The 20,828-nt window shown below is 32.2% G+C and overlaps 2 protein-coding genes across 2 annotated transcripts; both read left to right on the forward strand.

Moving 5' to 3' along the window:
* Positions 1-645: 645 nt before the first annotated feature.
* On the forward strand, positions 646-1,248 carry LOC122512738. Its single transcript, XM_043628771.1, has one exon. The coding sequence runs from the start codon at positions 646-648 to the stop codon at positions 1,246-1,248; it is 603 nt and encodes a 200-aa protein (XP_043484706.1).
* Positions 1,249-4,294: 3,046 nt separating this feature from the next.
* On the forward strand, positions 4,295-4,825 carry LOC122512739. The gene has a single exon (XM_043628772.1). It carries the CDS (start codon positions 4,295-4,297, stop codon positions 4,823-4,825), a length of 531 nt encoding a protein of 176 aa, XP_043484707.1.
* The last annotated feature ends 16,003 nt before the right edge of the window (positions 4,826-20,828 follow it).

Genomic DNA, 20,828 nt, shown 5'->3' on the forward strand with positions numbered 1-20,828 from the left:
TTTTCTCAAAATTTCTTATTTCCTTCTCGCAATCGTCATTTTTATACTTCAGGTCACTTACGCTCTTTATAAATATTCTCAACTTTGCTTAGGAATCTTTAAATCGAGAGTTTAAAAAAAAAGTATTCACGGTAAGCAAAATGTATTCACCGTAACCCACCAATACGGTTTTGTCGCGAAAACGCATTCACCGAACGTCTCCACCAATACTTTTTCTCTATTCTGAATACTTTTTTTTACTGGGTTATTACATAAGACTTAAGACGTAAAAACTACGGACGGACACCGAAGTCTCGCTATAAGGGTTTTGGCTCTTGGCCACGAAACCCTAAAAATAAAATTGTTTTCAATTTAATAAAGTATGAAGAACTTCCTATTTTGTGGGAAATAAATGAAGATAAAAAACGCACAATTCTTTCTGCCGAGGAACTAGCCGCAGAGAATCATTATACGGATACAATAAAACGTCTCGACTCAGGTCGTTATGAAGTTCAGTTACCTTTTAATGAGAAAAAAAATTCATTGGGTAAATCAAGTGAGTTAGCATTTCAAAGATTTTATGCTCTTGAGAAAAAATTCTTAAAAAATCCTGAGTTAAAAACGCAATACAGTGATAGTATTTAGGGTTATATAGAAGCAGATCATATGTCTCCTATAAAAATATATGATTCTCAGAAACCTGGTTATTTTCTCCCACATCATGCTGTCATTAAAGAAGACAGTATTACGACGAAAACTCGTCCTGTTTTTGATAGTTCAGCAAAGTCTTCTACAGGAATTTCTCTTAACGATACTCTGTTAGTTAGTCCTACACTTCAGGATGATCTTTTTGCAATCGTTCTTCGATTTCGATTATTTACATATGCGCTTACTGCTGACATTCAGCAGATGTATCGTCAGATACTAGTCGCTGAAAATTACAGATTATTTAAAAAAATATTGTGGCGATTTTCACTAGAAGAACCTATACAAATTCATACTGTCAACACGGTCACTTTCGAAACTTCATGTGCTCCTTATCTTGCAATTCGTACTCTTCGTCAACTTGCTGATGATGAAGAAAATACATTTCCTCTTGCATCAAAGATTTTAAAACGAGATTTCAATGTCGATGATCTTCTGACCGGCTCTCAAACCTTCCAAGGTGCATTGGAACTCAGAAATGATTTAATTCAATTATTGGAAAAAGGAGGTTTTAACCTTAGAAAATGGGCTTCTAATCATCCTGACATGTGTACAGCCCGGTGACACTCTCTCTTTAACAAGGTAAATATGTCGTTATTCACCACTACGTGGCGCCACGTATGCAAGAGGCTTATGTTTATTTTCATTACTATAGTTCCTATATTACTTGACATTGACAATGTATTGAATTTTTATTTAATAATTAATAATGAAATAATTAGTTAGATAAACATATTTCATAAAGAATTTTCATAAATTCATTTATCGTCTTATATTTTTATTAAATTATTATAATATATTATAGTTATTTGTAGTAAATTAAATTTTAAAAAAACGTGCTTACACGAGGAAGCAAAATTAAACAAAAATATTTATTTTGGAAAAATATTACATTTGTTTGAATGTTCAGAAATGTTGAACAATAAATATATTATTATTATTATTTATATAATAATAAATTTTCTGTACTCAAGTGAAATTAGGACTTTCTGATTCCAAATTGTTTGTTAGAGGTGAAATCGTCATGTCAAAAGTCAAAATTTTTCATATCAAAGTTTGTAAATGTGATTAGTGTTTTCATGAAATTAATTCCTCCAGAATTTGACAATTACAGATTTTTACAGGATTTATTTTAGTATTTAAATAATTTAATTTCTGTAGAACCTTTAGATAAGAATTGATTTCTAAAAGAATTCCATTTAAAATTTCAGAAAATATTTGAAGATTTAGAAGAATTGCATAATTTTAATGTTTAGAAATAATTAAATTTCAAAATGTTCTAAAATTCAAAGTATTTTGAAATTTTAATTCCTGACAGACAAGTGAATAACAATAATCATTCAAATTTTAAAAAATAAGAAATTTTTTCCAATTTCTTTCAAATAAATTTTATATTTCAAATAATTTTATTTTTTTATGTTTAAAAGTTATTTTTAAATATATAAAAATTAATTTTATAAAGAATTTCAATAAAAATTTTTAAAAATAATTTAATATGAGAAGCGTTATAATAAGAATTTTAAGGAATTATTAAGTTTATAAAGGTTGTTAAATTGAAAACATTTTAACATTTTAATTGCCGTAAAAATGTAATAATATTTAAATATTCATTTAAAAAAAATTTTAATATAGTATTTTTCTTTAAAACTTATTATTAAAGCATCTGAATAACTTTATTAAATATTCCCCAGTAGCACGTAATATTACAGCGATATTGAGAACATTGCCTTAACATTACCAATATTGCTTCAATGTCGTGGCATATTGCTGGAATAATTCTAGTTCTAGAAATAATTAAATTTTAAAAGATTTTACATTGAAATTATTTGACATTTCAATTAAAATAAATAACAATAAGTTTTTAAATATTTGTTTAATATAAGTGGCGCCGTCTGGTGTCACATAACAGTTCTCTTGACACTATTTTTTACATGCTAAGCCAGAAAAGTCACCGGGCTGCTTGTGTACAAATTTTTTAAATCATCCATCAGATAATTATATGTCATTTGATCTTACCGATACTGTTAAAACATTGGGTTTGTTTTAGGATCCAAAGTCGGATACAATTAAATATACTGTTCATCAAAACGAATCGAACGAGATTTATACAAAACGAAGTATCTTATCTCAGTGTTCGAAGTTATTTGATCCTTTAGGTCTAGTGGGACCAGTCGTTATCATTGGGAAAATTCTAATTCAGCAATTATGGAAATTGCAATTAGACTGGGATGAAGAAGTTCCACCTGATATTGTACACTTTTGGAAAGAATACACAAAACAACTACCACTTCTTAACAAGATTAAATTCCCAAGGTTTGTAGGTATTGAAAATTCCGTTGAATTACAATTGCACGGTTTTTGTGATGCAAGTGAGAAGGCTTACGGTGCATGTATAAATCTTCAATCAACTGACACACTAGGGCGTCACTATTGTAACCTTATATGTGCAAAATCAAGAGTTGCTCCTTTAAAGACAATTTCTTTACCTAGGCTTGAGCTATGTTCAGCTGTCCTACTAATAATATTATTAGTTTCAACTGAAAAAGCTCTGCAATTGCCTCTTGAAAAACGATTTTTTGGACCGATTTCAGCATTGTTCTAAATTGGATTAACACTGCACCTCATAAATTAAAAACATTTGTAGCTAATCGAATCACAGAAATTCAAGCCTTAACACACACAAAAGAATGGAAACACGTTCCTACTAAAGAAAATCCCGCAGATTTGATTTCACGCGGCCAAGGTTCAGAAAATTTTCTAAGCAATACCATGTGGGCTACTGGTCCTCTCTGGTTAAATAAAGACAAAGAAACATGGCCACAATTGGAGTTTCAGATCCTCGATATTCTTGATCTGAAGCCTGCTCAACCGATGTTTCTAGGTATGATTACACAATTCTCTAATGATTTATTAAAACGGTACAGTAATGTGCAAAAACTACAGCGCGTTATTGCATATTGTCAACGGTTTATTACGTCCTGCAAACTTAAAAATTCCGAAGATAGAGAAAAAGAATTCCTCACCCCTCGCGAACTCGAAAAAGCTATGATGACTATAGTAAAATGGGTACAAGCAGAAACATTTCCTAATGAAATACAAAGTTAAACTAAAAATTAACCCTTATCCAAAAAGAGTTCTCTCGTTGACCTCAATCCATTTTTAAATGAAGGCATCATTAAAGTAGGGGGAAGATTGAGTAACGCCACGATTCCGGAAGCACAAAAGCATCCCATTGTGCTACCAAAGAGTCACCCGGTAACAAAACTTATTATTCAAAATGAACATGTGAAGAGAATGCATGCAGGGGTTAGTGCTACATTGTATGGTGTTCAAAAATCATATTGGCCGATAGATGGTAGAAATGCAACGCGCCACATCATAAGAAAATGCACAAAGTGTTTTCGAGCAAAACCGCGAGAATCAAATTACATAATGGAAAATTTACCCAAAAATCTTGTATCGTTTCCTCGACCGTTTCTAAATGTTGGTGTCGATTTTTGTTGTCCATTCTATACAAAAGAATTTCGTCTTAGACATCGAACCAAAATTAAAACTTATGTATCTGTTTTTGTTTGTTTTGCAACAAAGGCTGTACATTTAGAGTAAGTAAATGATCTATCTATCAACCGAAGCATTTATTTCATGTCTCAAACGATTCTTCTCTCGAAGAGGAGTGTCCAAAACAATTCGATCCGATAATAATACTAATTTTGTCGGAGCTGATAACGAATTAAAGAAATTGTTTGAAGAAATCGATTCCACAATCAAAAATGAAACAGTGCAAAATTTCATTGCAAATAAAGGTATTACGTGGACATTTAATCCTCCCAGGGCTCCACATTTTGGTGGGCTTTGGGAAGCAGCTGTTAAATCATTTAAAAAACATTTTACACGGACAGCTGGTGTGTCGCTTCTTTCATATGAACAATTACATACATACGTTGTAGAGATTGAAGCAATATTAAACTCTCGCCCTTTAACCGCATTATCCTCTAATCCAAATGATTTTACTCCATTGTCTCCTGCTTATTTCCTGATTGGTAGTTCAATGACTAGCATTTCACAAGAAGATCTTCGCAATTTACCAATTGGTTGTCTCAGCGCATGGCAAATTATACAGCAAATGCGACATCACTCTTAGAATCGTTGGCATCACGAATATTTAAATGAAATTATTTCCAGAAGTAAATGGCAGTCATCCACTAATCAGGATGATATCACTATGGGGACATTGGTCGTTATATAGGATGACAATTTACCACCAATGAAGTAGTCTCTTGGAAAAATTGTCGCCACACACCCAGGGAACGACGGAGTCGTAAGAGTGGTAACAATTCGGAGTGCAACAAGGACATATAAACGAGCTCTGAAAAAATTGTATCCACTTCCAATCGACTAAAGGTCCAACTTCGAATATTGTTGTAATCATAAATTGACCGAGAAAAAGGAGATATTTTTTGTAACATGTGATAAGTAATGAATTTACGTAATTGACACATTTCACGTTTCATTTAAATTGATATGCTGTGTGAATAAACTTTATTATTTTTCTTGAACTTATATCGTTCAAGGGGGTCGGCATGTTACGGAGTAACAATAAACTTAATTTTATTTTTAATAATTCATGAAATTATGTTTTTGGAAAGAGTATGAGAAACTACACTACCGTCGTCCGTGAGTATCAGGACGCCCGTTTTTTCATGAGTGGAAAAATGCTTAAAACGTAGAAAATAAGAATGACAAAAATTTTTCTTATTTTTTTCCTGAAAACTAATGAAATTATGAAAAGACTGACACCTGATCGAAGAATTTTCGTTAACTATTCTGTCAGATACAGAAAAAATACTGGATTTTGCATGCTTTTCGTAATTTTTTAATTTCTCGAAAACTAATTAACTTTTATTAGCGCTCTTGGTCTTATTTTAATCTCTATTTAATATAGAATCTAAATTATTAACTGGTATTGTGAAATAAATTTTTCCAAAAAAAATTTGAAACCGTAAAAGTAGAATTAAAAAAATTCAAAAAATTATCATGAATATTAAATTGTCAAAAAGGTCAATGTAAAATATGTTCATTTACTAGATATAATAAAATTCAAAAAAGCTTTTTAATTACTTAATTATTTAATTAAAAAAATTTTGTTGTTGAAAAAGTGTCAATCTGTTTTTCAAAATTTTTTTATCCGACTTTCACAGTTTCAAATTTTTTTGGAAAACTTTATATCACAATATTATTAATCAATTTAGATTCTACATTGAATAGAGATTGAATTTTTGTCATTATTATTTTCTACGTTTTAAGCATTTTTCCACTCATGAAAAAGGGGCATCCTGATACTCACGGACGGTAGTGTAAATGTTTTAAAATTGTAGTAAAAGTAAATGTCAAGTAGATGGTTGATGAAAACTCTGTTACCTGACCATCGATGCATACCTCTTTTAGCGCTTTTGCACATCTGTATTAGGTATGTTTTCTCTTAATGATACTTGCGCGCTACGATATTTTATTACCGTTTTTACCTAAGTAATAAACTTTTCCAATTCCTCTGTTGCCAAATATTTCAAAAAGCAAAAAACTCAAAATACCGATGTTGCTAAATCTCATAGGAATGGGATTGTCGATTGAATGCTTGTACTATAGAAGCAGAATAGTATTGACCATGGTTTCAAACGCATCAATCCATGAGTCATATAGCGCATTTTTATAAAACATAATAAAACTCTCCTGTCGAGTCAATTTACATTCAAATACAGTCAACTCTACACTGAAAAAAATTCTTAGTAGATTTGACTACTTTTTAACTACTTTCCTTAGTTCAATAAGTCCCCAAAGATAATTTTGAACTTACATTAATTATCAGATATTTAGTTGAATGAAGTGATAATACAGTTGCATTAACTACTTTTCTTAGTTAAATAGGAACCAATGACAGTTTTGCAGTAGAATTAACTGCTGATATGTAGTTAAAGTTACTAAGATAACTCAGTAATAAAGTAACTACTGAAAATGGTAAAATAAAATTATTTATAATTTATTATAAATATTATCGAGTTGTATTTTTTTATATTTCCCCCTACCCACTTTTGTTTACCTATACCTTATTTATTTAATGTCTATATACCTAACAGAGAAAAATCTCTAAACGTCGGGAGTTGAACGCTCGACCCTAACATTCGTAAACCGATAACCCAACCACCTAACCACGCTCGCCCGCTTCGATGAGTTGCTTAATACTTAAAGGCATTCCAGACACAGTTCAACTGATAACTGTAGTTAATTTTACTACTTAAAGTAGTTGCATTTACAACTTTTCACAGTTGATAATCTTCTATAAAAATCTATAACATAAATTACTTTAAGTAGTAGAATCTACTACTTTCTGTAGTAATTTCTATAACATACCTGCAGTTACAAAGTTAACTGTAAAATTACATTAATTTAATTAATAATTTTTAACCACATAAAACAGTTAAAATAAGTATTAAAAGTAGCCAGACTAACTAAAAAAGTAGTTCGTTTTATTACTTTTTACTCTACTAAGGGGATGTAGTTGAAAATGTCTCATGTATTTTTTTCAGTGTATGAATAGTGCCGCAAAATTGCACAGCGTTTACGACTTTTCTTGAAACTGTAGTACCCCCACTATTTGTATATTTCTCTCTTAGGGGAAACTCGAAATTCAGAAGCCGTGCTAGAGTCGCTAAAGTGGGGATAGAGCTCGAGCGAGAAAGAGAAGTGGCACTATTGATAGCGGCACTATTCATAGAGTTGACTGTATGTGTAAAATAAAGTCCTAAATGAATATTGTTAATTATTAATTGTCAATTTTATTGTTTTCTCTACAAAGCCTAAACAATACGTTCTATATAACTTAAATATTACTTTTATTTTTATCTATTTATTGCATGGACATAAGAAATATAGGGACAGGCCTCAAAGTCAAAATATGGGCGAGGGGGGTACGTTGGCAGATCAGAAGGGAAAACGCTACGTTTGTCGATTCCCTATTGGTAGACTTAATGCGCAGGCGCCAATTGCTGTATAACACGTACATTTTCTTAACCAATTAGCAATTCGCCAACGCCTCCCCTTACGGACTGCAAAGTATCCCCCCGCATCAATATGCCATGTCCCTATATTTCTTACGTCCATGATTTATTGATATGATCTAATTTTGATTATTGCGTATAAAATTATTATATTTCTTTATATGATTTTAATTATATGTTTTAAAGCATTATTTTGATTAAGGTTGAATTGCATAAATATTATAATTAAATAATTTCATAAATAATATAATTAAATGATTAAAGATTCATAAAATAATAAATTAATAGAAAATTTGTTTCACGTGGAATTAGGAATAATAGGTTTTTTTAAAATTTTGTTGGTTCCCGTGGAATAGAACTCTGAGGTAAATTCGTCCATTTAGAATAATTAAAAATTCTCGTTTGCAACCAAATTTTGGCAATTCGAATCTTGATAGCAAAGCCTTAGCCTGTATGTTCGCTGCTTATATGCTTCTGCCACCTGTCGTTACATTACTTTTCAATTTTGTATTTTACAACAGCGTTTCTGCATACACTACCGTCCAAAAGTGTCAGGACGATTACATTCGACTCTATGAAAAAACATGCTATCACTTTTTCAATCATATCTCGGAAATAAAAGGAGGTACAAAAAAAAATTAAATACGGTTAGAAAGCTGATTAAATTCTGCGTAAAATAAGCCGTCTTTGAAGTCATTTCGTTAATTTTTTTTAAGTTGTAGAGTAAGAAAGAAATAAAAAAAATTATCAAATTTTCTCATTTTTGTCTCTTGACTTCAACTTTTTCAAAAATCTAGAAAAATTTAGATAAAATTTTTCTAAAAACACATAAATCTTTGTTAGAATTTCAGCTTTAAAATAAGCCTTCGAAAATCAAAAAAGGTTAATCTGTCTTCGATATATCATTAAAAATGTGAAGCCGTGTTTCGACCGATTGGTGCATTGAAATTAAACGGTGACGATTCGATTCTGGCTTCGCGCGGCAGCGAATGAGAGAGAAAACAGGGACGAATTTTTGCTGGAGAATAATAAATAATTATGTTTCACGAGTAATATAAAGAAACTCCAAATTTCATCGTTTCCGCGCATTAATTCGTCCCTGCTTTCTCTCTCATTCGCTGCCGCGCGAAGCCACAATCGAGTCGTCACTGTTGAATTTCAATGCACCAATCAGTCGAAACACGGCTCTACATTTTTAATTAAACATCAAAGACGGATTAACCTTTTTTAATTTTCGAAGGCTTATTTTAAAGCTGAAATTCTAACGAAGATTTCTGTGTTTCTAGAAAAATTTTATTTAAATTTTTTTAGATTTTTGAAAAAGTTGAAGTCAAGAGACAAAAATGAGAAAATATGATATTTTTTTTTATTTCTTTCTCACTCAACAACTTAAAAAATAATTAACGAAATGACTTCAAAGACGGCTTATTTTACGCAGAATTTAATTAGCTTTCTAACCGTATTTAATTTTTTTTTGTACCTCCTTTTATTTCCGAGATATGATTGAAAAAGTGATAGCATGTTTTTTCATAGAGTCGAATGTAATCGTCCTGATACTTTTGGACGGTAGTGTAAATTCAACCCTAGAAGGAGTAACTGGGGTGTCTGGACACCCCACGCAATATTCAAGGTACGCTCCTGGCTTAACCAATAATTTTTTCACCGAACCCTATTGATAATTCAGTTTGAACGTCTAATTGTTGGAACTTGTATTGCCGCAAAAAGTTTTGCTCTAGAAAGAACTCTTATCTCCTGTTAAAATACGTGTGGGGTGTCTGGACACCCCAGTTACTCCCTAACGTTTCAAAAATTATCAAGATAAGTAAATTAACATTTAAAAAAATCGTTTTCAATCCGTTAAAATCATCTGATAAAGTATAAATTGATAGCTTATGCATGGAAAAGTTGTATTTATAAATATTTTTATACAAAAATTCTATTTTTATGAAAAATAGACATGTTCTGTATTTGTAACTACTTATGAAATTTGAGATTATACTAATGTATTTAAATCTAGTAAATATATACTTACTTACTCTTTTCCATTAAAAATATTTTGTTACTTTATTTAAGATTTAACTAACGTTAAAAAATGTTCTTAATAGACACTTAATAGACTTTACTTACCGTTACATCAGAACTACTTTACCGACTAATTGTGCTAAACGTGCTTTTGTTTGCTCTTGTAATTATTCTAGTTTTGATAATTTGCCAAGAGATTATAAATAGTGCTCATTACACGCATAAAATAAAGTGCTTCTTGTGCATAAAATTAATTAACATGTGCCTAAGAATAAGATAGTTGATTCCCAGTGTGCACGTACTATAACTGTTCCAGACCAAAAAAAGAACTTGTTCCTTCTAGAACAAGTGTTACAATTTTATTATAGAACAGTTCTAGAACGTTGTTCTAAATTTTTTCTGAAACAGTTGTTCTGTATCTGTTCTATAACGAATATGTAACATTTGTTCTAAATTAGTTATAGAATTTTGAAGTAACATTGTTCCTACAATGTTCTAGAACACTGTTACAAATATTTCATTTAACTGTTCTAAAACTATAAACTTTCAAAAAAAGCAATTCTATTAATTATTTATATTTTTATTCATACTCATAAAAGTTTATTTGTACTATGCAAGTATTAGATTTCTACTTGGGAATGATTTTCGACAAATCGCTATTGTTATAGAATTGTTATATATTTGTTCTAAAACAATGTTCTAGTTTTGTTCTAGAATTGTTACAGACTTTTGTTCCAATTTTGTGCCCCCAGGGGGACAACATTTTGACCTATCTGTTCCTCACCAGTTACAGAACTTGTTCTTTTTGTTTTAGAATAGTTATAGAATTGTTCTGTAACTTTGCACACTGGGTTGGTTCTACAAGTTTTTAAATTCGTTGTCTTTTTTTGCTGTAACCATGACGCTGTGTAATGAATGTCAACTTCAAGTTATAAGAACAGCAGGTGACTCGTTAACTTGTTTATTATAAATGTGCAAATATTAACATCTCATAGAAGGACTTCGAAAAGTTAAAAAAGGTGATGTTTTTATTTGCATTAAATGCAAAAGTAACAACGACATATCTGATGTAAGAAAATCGATTCATTCACAACCACAAGCTACATCAGTATCACCATCTTCTGCTAACGAATTTTCTCCAGCACTCTTGAATGCGATTCAAGTTGCCGTTCAACAGGCGCAGCGTACAGCGTTTACTGAATTTCAAGATAAAATGTTTGCAATGTTTAGTTCTTTTCAAAAGACTTAATTGGATTTTGATAAAGATCTCAATGCAATTGTATCAACATTAAAAGATATTAGATTTCGGAGAATACTAAAAGAATTGACTCCTTGGAAGTTGATTCTGCTAATTTCTCGCAGTCTCTTCAAAAAACCAAAATAGATTCGGAGAAATTTAATTCAAAATTAGCACAACTTGAGCATCGTACTAATATACCACTGTTAACTTAAAATTATCAAATTTCAACGAATTGATACCAAAAAGTGGATCAAATCATAACTTTATCTTACTTTTTGGTATCATTGTTATCTCATTGGGTATCAATTTAATTCTTTCAAGAAAAAGTGACAGGAACAACCTGCACTGCTCTCTTCAATTGAAATTCATGGTTTGAAATTAATAGAGGGTGAGGATCTGTCTCAGACTTTTATTGATATTGCTAAAGCTTTAAATGTGGTGGTTGAAAAGCAGAGTATTATTAACATCTTTCGTCTACCCAGGATAAATGTTAATCAAAGTGTTCAATTGCCATCAACATAAGTTTAAAATTTAACGGGAATTTCGTTGAAATTTTGTTAACCTTTTTTTATTTTCACTTCCAGTCTGTTAACAATGGTTTTTTGACATAACCTACATTTGAAACTATTGTTAAAAGACTTTAAAAATGCCTACCGAAACATTAAAAAAACGAACTAAAATTGTACTGAGGCCAGTACAATTTATTTCAGTCCATTCTTTCGGCAGGGTATACCCAGTAAGAAACGAGAAATTAAAAAGTATTAAAAACATTCTATTCTTTTGAATGCCATTTCTGTCCAATACTTTTCTATCCAGTGAGAGCAATATGAAAAGTAACGATATCAATCCTCTTGAATACCTAGTAAGAAAGCAAAGATTAAGAAGCATTAAAAAAATTCTATCCTTTTGAATACCATTTCTGTCCTATGCTTCTGAATTCCGCGACAGTAGTTGAAAAGTTTACAATTTCAATTCAACTTCAAAAAGTTTTCAATTTCAATTACTTTCAAATAACTGCACTCATGACTTTATTTGCTATTTTAAAAAGGAATAATTATTAAATTATCAGTTAAGAGGGTTAAAAGTGTTTAAAGGTCTCTGAAATTTTTAGGTTATGATTTATTGTGGCGAGTTCTATAACTTTTGTTTAAAAAGTTTTTCAAAACTTTTCGTTTTTTACGAATTATACGCAAAAACCACAATTTATGGTTTTTTTTATGGTTTTCACCATAAAGATGAAATTTGCGCCAAATTTCATTATCATTTTCGTAATCAGCGCATCAAAATACGTTGGTATACCAATTTTTATTGAAATCGGAGGTCCCCCTTATTCGGAAGTACTATCCGAAGTTGTCCATCATATAATAAATAATCAAAAAATTAATTCAATAAATTAGTAAAAATATTCCTTTTTCAAAGAAAAATAACAATTATGCAAAATTCAACTAAAAAAATAATTTTTGTACAACTTTATAATCTTTGCTTCAAATTTTTCTGTACTGACAAATGTCAACTCAAAATAAAAAAAATGAACGTCAATTCTGAGTTCGCATGTTTTCCAAATCGCAGCTGAAGTGGCAGGTTTCTCGCGTGTTTTTTGAAACGGCACGCTTTTCACGACTAGTCTGAATTGGCACCTTTCTGCAACCAACCGACGATATACCAAATTTCGAAATCACAATTTTCCAGGGTAAATCCGCTCACTTTATCTTTTCAAGACGGAACAGTTTTATTTTTTAAATATTAAAATTCGTCTTATTCCCGTCTTAAGTATATGATTTATTATTGATAAACTATGAGTTCTATAAACAATTCTATAAACAACAAATTGGTTTAATAAATAATGAATATAGGTTTCATGAATTACAACTACGGTTTTAAATAATGTTATATTTTATTAAGAGAAAGTAAAATGTAGTTACAATTTTGGTTTTAACAATAAGTCATAAATTCTATTATTGTTAAAATATAATACGTGAAATTATTTTATTCTAAATTTTTAATTTAAAACTAAGTGAGCGGCTTTACCCCGACTTCACGTGAGCGACTATACCCCGAGTGTATTCTTCACATTTCAGAATAAATTTAATTAAATCTTTTTGAAAACAAACAAAACTATATATGTACTTGGAAAAAGGTCATCCAATAGCATAAAAAAAATTTGCCAAATAAATCAAGACTCAAAAATAATGATCGAAAAACTTAAAAATCCAAAAAACGTTTTTTTTCTGACACCTCTAAAAACATTTGATCGCCTCTGATTCTATGTTGCATTCATGAAGCTAAACGAAAGTTCGTTAATATAAGTTGAATGTTAAGTACTATTCACAGTATTAATATCTCCATCTTAAGTTGAGTTCAAAGCGTCAAATCACTAGTGAGCGGGTTTATCCTGTGAGCGGGTTTACCCCAGTCTCCCCTACTAGGTTCGAATCCCGTGAAGCGAATTGCGAATTTTAATGTCGATAAAATTATGTATTCTGTGTGTGGTTGATGCGTATAGGTTTGTATGTGTTTGAAATAGTGTGTAGTTATCAAATTAAATTAAATACTATTAAAAAAATGGTGTTTAAAAATTATTTTTTATTGTTTTCAAAATTTTTTGAAAGATTACGAATGCTTCGTTAACTGTCACGAAAAATTAAATAATTGTACTATGCTTCTAGTGAAGGAGTTCATGAAATTTTGACGAACAGTGTTTGTTGATTTTGAAGAACTTTGTGTCCCATCCAAAAGTGATGTACTAGATCACGAGAGATCCGTGAACTTTTTCTTTCCATGTAGGATTTTTTCTTTATTCCGCTTATCATTAGTCAAGGCCCTATTTTGTATCAAAAGTTATAAATAAAAATTTTTTCTGTACTTCAAGACGTGTATGGTTGAAGAATTTCAATTAAAAAAGCAAAGAAAAGTTCAAGAACAAATGAAGTTTCCCTTACGTTACTTCTATGATTCACTGGGTTACAAAAAAATGGTCATATCGTGTTTATTCAAAGTTTCCTGTGTTTATTGAAAGTTCAGGTGTCACTGAATAAGAATATACCAGAAATACATTTTTTCATTCGGTCATTCCCTTAAAAAACGAGTTTAAAGTGTCAAAAAACCATATTTTTAGCACTTTTTGAGGCAGCGTAACAAGAAAACGCAACATGATAAAAATCTCTACAAAAGCCTAAATAAAAGCTTTAACCTTCAACTTTAAGACTCAGAACTGAAAAGTACTTAAATAATCAATGAAAACCTCCTTAATCAAGCAGTCGCTACCTGATATTCTCAAAAAAAGCTAGAACAGGAAGCAATTGGTAAAAATCGATTTCCCTAACCGGATTCGGTTGCAACTTGTTACTTGAGGTTTTTTGCGGTTTCTAATGACGAATTGGAACTTAGATTTAAAAATTTTAAAATGGCGGACTGAAAATAATGAATTCACTCAATTTTTCAAAATTTGCGTTGATAATTTTAAAAAATTGAGTCCGCCATTTTGAAATTTTTAAATCTATGTTCCAATTCGTCATTAGAAACTTTAAAAAACCTCAAGTAACAATTTGCAACCGAATCCGGTTAGGGAAATCGATTTTCACCAAGTGCTACCTAACCCAACTTTTTTGATAATTTCAGATAGCGACTGCAGGTTTTCAGTGCTTATTTAAGTACTTTTCAGTTCTGAGCCTTAAAGTTGAAGGTTTAAGCTTTTATTTAAGCTTTTGTAGAGATTTTTATCATGTTGTGTTTTCTTGTTACGCTGCCTCAAAAAGTGCTAAAAATACGGTTTTTTGAGACTTTAAACTCGTTTTTTAAGGGAATGACCGAATAAAAAAAAGTTTTTCTGGTATATTCTTATTCAGTGACACCTAAACTTTCAATAAACACAGTAAATTTTAAATAAACACGACATGACCATTTTTTTGTAACCCAGTGTTATGAATCTGTTTGAATAGTAAACAAAACATATAATATTTCTCATCTTTCTTTGTAATTTTTAATGTTATTTTGAAAAAATACATTTGTTTAACAAGTTACTGATGCGCTTGAATCTGACTTCAGATTCGTAATCAGTGACACAAATAACCCCTTAATAGTAAGTTTCGCAAAGATTGACAAAAATTTATATTTTTCGGCCATATTGAATCCACCATTTTAAAATTTCGCAAATGTCAATAAGGGTATGTTTTGTACCAAAAATTAAGTATTTTTTCTATGAAATTCCCTATTTTTTTTTAGCAAAAAGTAGAATTTTTTATTCCTCACGACTGCTTTAAAGCGACGTACAAGTCCACCATCTCACCCGGACATTCCGGGAGAGATGTCCAAATACACTTTTTGAAAAATGTAAATTTTAAGATAAATATTTTTATCGATAATGGAATTATTCTTTAAGAAATTTGGGAAGCAACAATATGTTACGAGATATTATTGAGAAGGGCGGAGGCTTTTTCAAGGAACCTTTTTAGTTTTCTTTTTTTTCTTTCATTTACTTATTTATTTTTTTACAATTTAATTAAAACATTAATTAATATCCCACTCTACGTTCAAATGGAACACTCTCGCTTAAGATATGTTTTAAGCTAATCATAAGTAGGAATGGAAATTATATCCTTCCTTGTTTTCTTTTTCTAGTTTAATAATTGTAGATTAAGTTAAATATTTAGCAATAGGATAAGTATGTATATATTAAAGAGAGAGGAGGAAAATGTTAGTAAGTTTAATTTACGGAAGTAGTAAACTGATTATAAGCTTAACTATAAATGAGAACTATAAATTTAATCTTTGATAAGATGTTCCCACACTGGTTACGGGTACATCATAGCTTGACATAAGCATATATCATCATTTAAAATCCCCGCTCAATTTTTACCCTTCCTTGCCGCAACATACATGTGTATTTTGCTTTAACGTGTGGATCACCAATCTGGACCATGGATGTGAATTACATATAAGGATTATGGATTAAAACTGCATTCTTACATAAATATACCTGCATATACCGTACTCTACCAATTTACGAACATTATAAGTGATTTTTATTGGCTAGTTGTTCCAGACCTGGGACCAGAGGCCATTTAACAAGACTGTTTAGTTATCAGAACTGAATTGATAGTCGCCTTCACTATTCTCTTCTTTCCGTGTATATTAAATTCCAAAACATTGGTCCTTCGAGCCGGGTCCTATCGCGATGGATCCACCATGTGCGAGACTGTGACACGTGTAAAGACATTACATGTGAGAACACGCGTGTGAAAAATAAAGACGAGTTTATGTGTGAAAGTAAAGGACGCTATACCAAGCGTTGGTAGGCTAGGATAGAGACAAGGACAGAAAAGTGCCTGTAGTTAAAATGGTGTAGTGACTAATACAAACGTGTCAGTGCACGGACGTACACTACATATAGTGCTTAGTGTGTTGGACCATACCTGAAGTGCCAGGTACACGTAAGTTGTGTGTGTGTAGTGGTAGACAAACTGTGCTCAGAGAGACCTCAGTCAGAGATAGATTGTGAGTGACGTGAGACATAGGCCGCTTTCGGCACTCGCCCTGGGTTAACTCCCGGTTAACGGTGATTGGTTAGATCCAACAGAATGTTGTTGACGATTGGATAATTGTTAACTCGGGGTTAACCCTGGGTGAATGCCGCAAATAGCCAAGATCTATACACTCTACCGCAAGGAGTGGGAGGGGTGAGACTGACCCCAACCACGATAAGACTCTGACGCCAGGAGAAACGGAACTATGCCGCAGCTCTAGAGCAAATAAGGGTGCACCACCCTTACGGTATGATCATATGTTCAATAAATACGCCAAAATTCCATCGCAACAAAAAACGGTTCGTGGCGGAATTTTAAGCAAAATGTCTTCAAAAGCGTCGTCAATTAATTCGCGAACGTCAAACGCGAGTGTTATAGCACGACGACAATTAGAAATCGAATTGAAACGGCAAGAAGAACCGGAAAAGGAAAAAAGCGAAAAACGTGTTTTATCGTGTCGCGAGGAAAACAGCGACGAAAAGAAAATGCCACTTCTGTAATAAAACTTCGCACCAGACAAGTGCGTGCTTCTATTATCTTAAGTTGTCGGTCGACGATAGATGGGCATGGGTAAGAAAAAAACGTATATGATTTGGCTGCTTATTGACTAGTCATAGCATCAAATTATGCAAACAACCAACATGTGAACATCCTGGTTAGACGCGAATACATCACCCCACCCTTCACAACGATTACCTCGAAAGACAAGCGGAGAAATCAGCGAAAAAGACGGAACCAGACACGGAAAACGACGCGGAACGTGTTAACTGTACGAGAAAGAACGCGAAACATATATACCTTCGCATTCTGCCAGTAACATTGAAAGGACCTGACCGCGAAATTGACACCTATGCACTACTCGACGGGGGGCAACGGTCTCCCTGATGTCCGATGACATCGTCAATGAACTTGGATTAAATGAACCAAGACGACCTCTGATCACGTCATGATACGATGACAGCACCAACGAAGATCGCAAGTCAAGACAGGTCAGCCTCGAGATTCGCGGGACTACCGGCAAGACATATGCAATAAAAAATGCTCGCACGACAAAAATGAAAATGCCAGGTCAGTCAATGACCTTATCAGACAAAAAAGAAACGTCGAAGAAATCAACGAGCAGATTCGCGAATTTTGGACAACAGAATCGTTTGGCGTCTGACCAATAAGAAAATCTTTAATTTCAGTAGAAGAGCAAAGAGCCAAGGAAATAATCGACAAAACCCTGAAACGTGTGGATGACAGCTGGGAAGTAGGTTTTCTCTGGAAAACGGACCAAGAAGTTTTACCGGAGAGCCGCGGGAAAGCTTTACGACGACTCTTATCAATTGAAAGAAAGCTGGCGCGCGACCCAATATTTAAAGAAAAATAAAGTAAAAATATGCAAGCTTACATAAAAAAGGATACGCGCGTAAACTCACCGACGACGAGGCGCGAAGCGAAATGGACCGGACGTGGTAACTACCACACTTCGCAGCATACAACCCACAAAAACCAAAGAAACTCCGTATGGTCCTTGATGCAGCTGCGAAAAGCCATGGACTAAGCTTAAACGACCGGCTATTGAAAGGAGCAGATCTCCTTAGCTCATTACCAGAACTACTGTTCAAATTTAGGGAAAAAATAATCGCTATATGTGGAGACTTTCGCGAGATGTTCCATCATGTACGCATCAGGAAAGAAAACTGCGGAAGTTAACGTCCCCTGTGGCGTGACGAAAAAACAAAGGAAATATGTACTTTGGAAATGGTTGTAATGATCTTTGGAGCTACATATTTCTTCTCCATACGTTGCACTAGAAGTGTAGAATCGCAACGCGGAACAGTTTAAGGAAATGTATCCAGAAGCTTCTGAAGCCATCATCGACAATCACTACGTGGACGACTTCCTCATCAGCGTAGACACCGAGGAAGAAGCTACGAGGATGCTTGACGAAGTTATACTCGTACATCGCAAAGGAGAATTCGAAATGCACATCATGACGAGCTTGTCGGAAGTACGAGCGGCAATTGATCCAAGCATCCTAGCACCTACGGGAAAAAGCGTCACACTGACGGACGAAAACAATACCAGAATACTCGGAGTACACTGATCACCGGAAACAGACAGTTTCCACTTCTCTACACAATTCCCTAAACTGGACAAACAACTGACGACGGGAGTAAAGTCACAGACTAAGAGAAAGATATTACAAGTCGTAATGTCAGTTTCGACCCATTCGGCTTCATTTCACCACTAACGATTCGAGCAATGATACTTCTTCAAAAGATTTGGAAAGAAGGAACTCACTGGGACGAAGAAGTATCACCCGAGATTTCCAAACTATGGAATGACTGGTTGAAGGATCTGAAGAAAATTGAAAAAATAAAAATACCACGTTATTATGTCGGTGGTATACGAAAACTTAAAATGTGCAACTTCACATATTTTGTGATGCCATCACTCAAGCCTTCGATGCAGCCGCATATCTCAGACTAGAGGGGGACTAAGGAATCCACATAACTTTAGTCACGTCAAAAACAAGGTAGCACCTTGTTACCTTAGTTAGGTAATTTTGTAAGGTAATTAATTACCTTTATAGGTAGCACCTATAAAAATACTGACCGTACCATGACTGGAGCTACAAAGTGCGGTAATGGCAGCCCGACTTTCGACGTTCATCAGACAAGAGCACAAGACACAACTGGATCGGGTCGTATTCTGGTCTGACTCACAGACGGTCTTGGGATGGATACGATCCGTTGCTCGAAAATACCAAACATGTGTTGCTTATAGAATCGCGGAGATTTTAGATGATACTTCGACAAACGATTGGCAATGGATTCCGACGGAACAAAACGTAGCAGACGACGCAACTAGAAGCAAGTATCAAGAAGCTCTAAAACAGACCAGTCGTAGGCTGCAAGGACCTAGTTTCTTAAAACAAGAAGAGACAGAGAGGCCTGTACAAAAAATGCCGGACAGACAGTCAGATGAAATCAAGAAAGAGTATGGTTGGTCACTGATTAGGTCCCACAATATGTTTAAAAAAAATTTTCTCCTTAATATTTATTAACAATTGTTAATAACAATTCAAATTATTAACAAATGTGAAAATTGACAACAAGTTAAAAAATTACTTTATATACAAGGAAATATACAAAAAACGAGACTTAAACAACTAAAAATAAAGAATCTGTGCAATTGTTAATTAATCTTTGTTTATACAATGTTACATTAAAAAATGAGAGTAAAAAATACTTCCTGTAAATCGTAACTAGTAATAATAATTGTTGATAAAATATAATTGATTTTGTGTTAAAAAAAAAAATAAAAATTGTTAATAAATAAATTGTTTGTAACATAACAAAACTAATTGTTTATAACAATAAATTTCACTGTTATTTACTTGCATATCATAAGTATAGTAGATTATGCAAAATTTAGTCACTAAATCTACATAATATTAAAAAAAGCTTTTGTTAATTTATTTGTTTATAACAAAAGCAAAAATTGTTTAAACAAAATAGTTAATGTCTCAAAACATTTTTAGAACATGGCTATAATGTTTTTGGTAATTATTTATAATTGTTACGAATTGAATTTAAGTAAAAAAATAAAATAAAGAAATTATCCTACTTTTAGTTTAAATCCAATCAAGATAACTAACAATGCTCTTCAGCAAAAATATTTGAAAGGTAGGGGACTTTTCCTCTCTTACAATTATTTATTTCAATTGTATGGTTACAATTAATAAAAATAGAAATTGGTATTAAGTTAATATTTATTTAATTATAAAATATACATATATTTTATTGACTTTTAATTTTTCAAATTACAATATATATGTTCTATAAAAAATATAAATTTCAAGGAGGAGAAAAATAGATATTCGTTTTCAGAAAAATCTTATAAAATCAACATATGAAAATTCATGTATGCTTTGAAATTGTTTTGTATGTGTAGGTGCAATGTGAAATTCTCTACTTACTCTTAATCGTTTGTTTTTCCTTTTCTTTATTTTAAAATCGCAGCAATTGTCCTTCAATTTTCGTTTGTTTTCAATCTTGGTATTCGTTGAAATGAATATAATCTCTATTCAATATTTATTTTCTTTTGCACAATAAATAGGGACTACACCCTTTGATTCACAAAATGACAAAATTCTCAAGTCTATATGACTAAAATATATAATCGTTAAGGTCACTTTGCCTGAATTAAACTGCCCAGATTTCTCTTTGTCAATTCTTTTTATTGAGTGACAATTAGGTGGGGAAAATCCTCAATACAGTTTATTGCACTTAGTTATTACTAAGCGAAATTCCGATG

Source organism: Leptopilina heterotoma, unplaced genomic scaffold (genome assembly GCF_015476425.1).
Source record: "Leptopilina heterotoma isolate Lh14 unplaced genomic scaffold, ASM1547642v1 Lhet_125, whole genome shotgun sequence".
NCBI lineage: Eukaryota > Metazoa > Arthropoda > Insecta > Hymenoptera > Figitidae > Leptopilina > Leptopilina heterotoma.

What these genes read in the sequence shown, in the direction of transcription:
- LOC122512739 (XM_043628772.1), top strand. Translation starts at nt 4,295, where the DNA reads ATGATCTATCTATCAACCGAAGCATTTATTTCATGTCTCAAACGATTC.
- LOC122512738 (XM_043628771.1), top strand. Translation starts at nt 646, where the DNA reads ATGTCTCCTATAAAAATATATGATTCTCAGAAACCTGGTTATTTTCTC.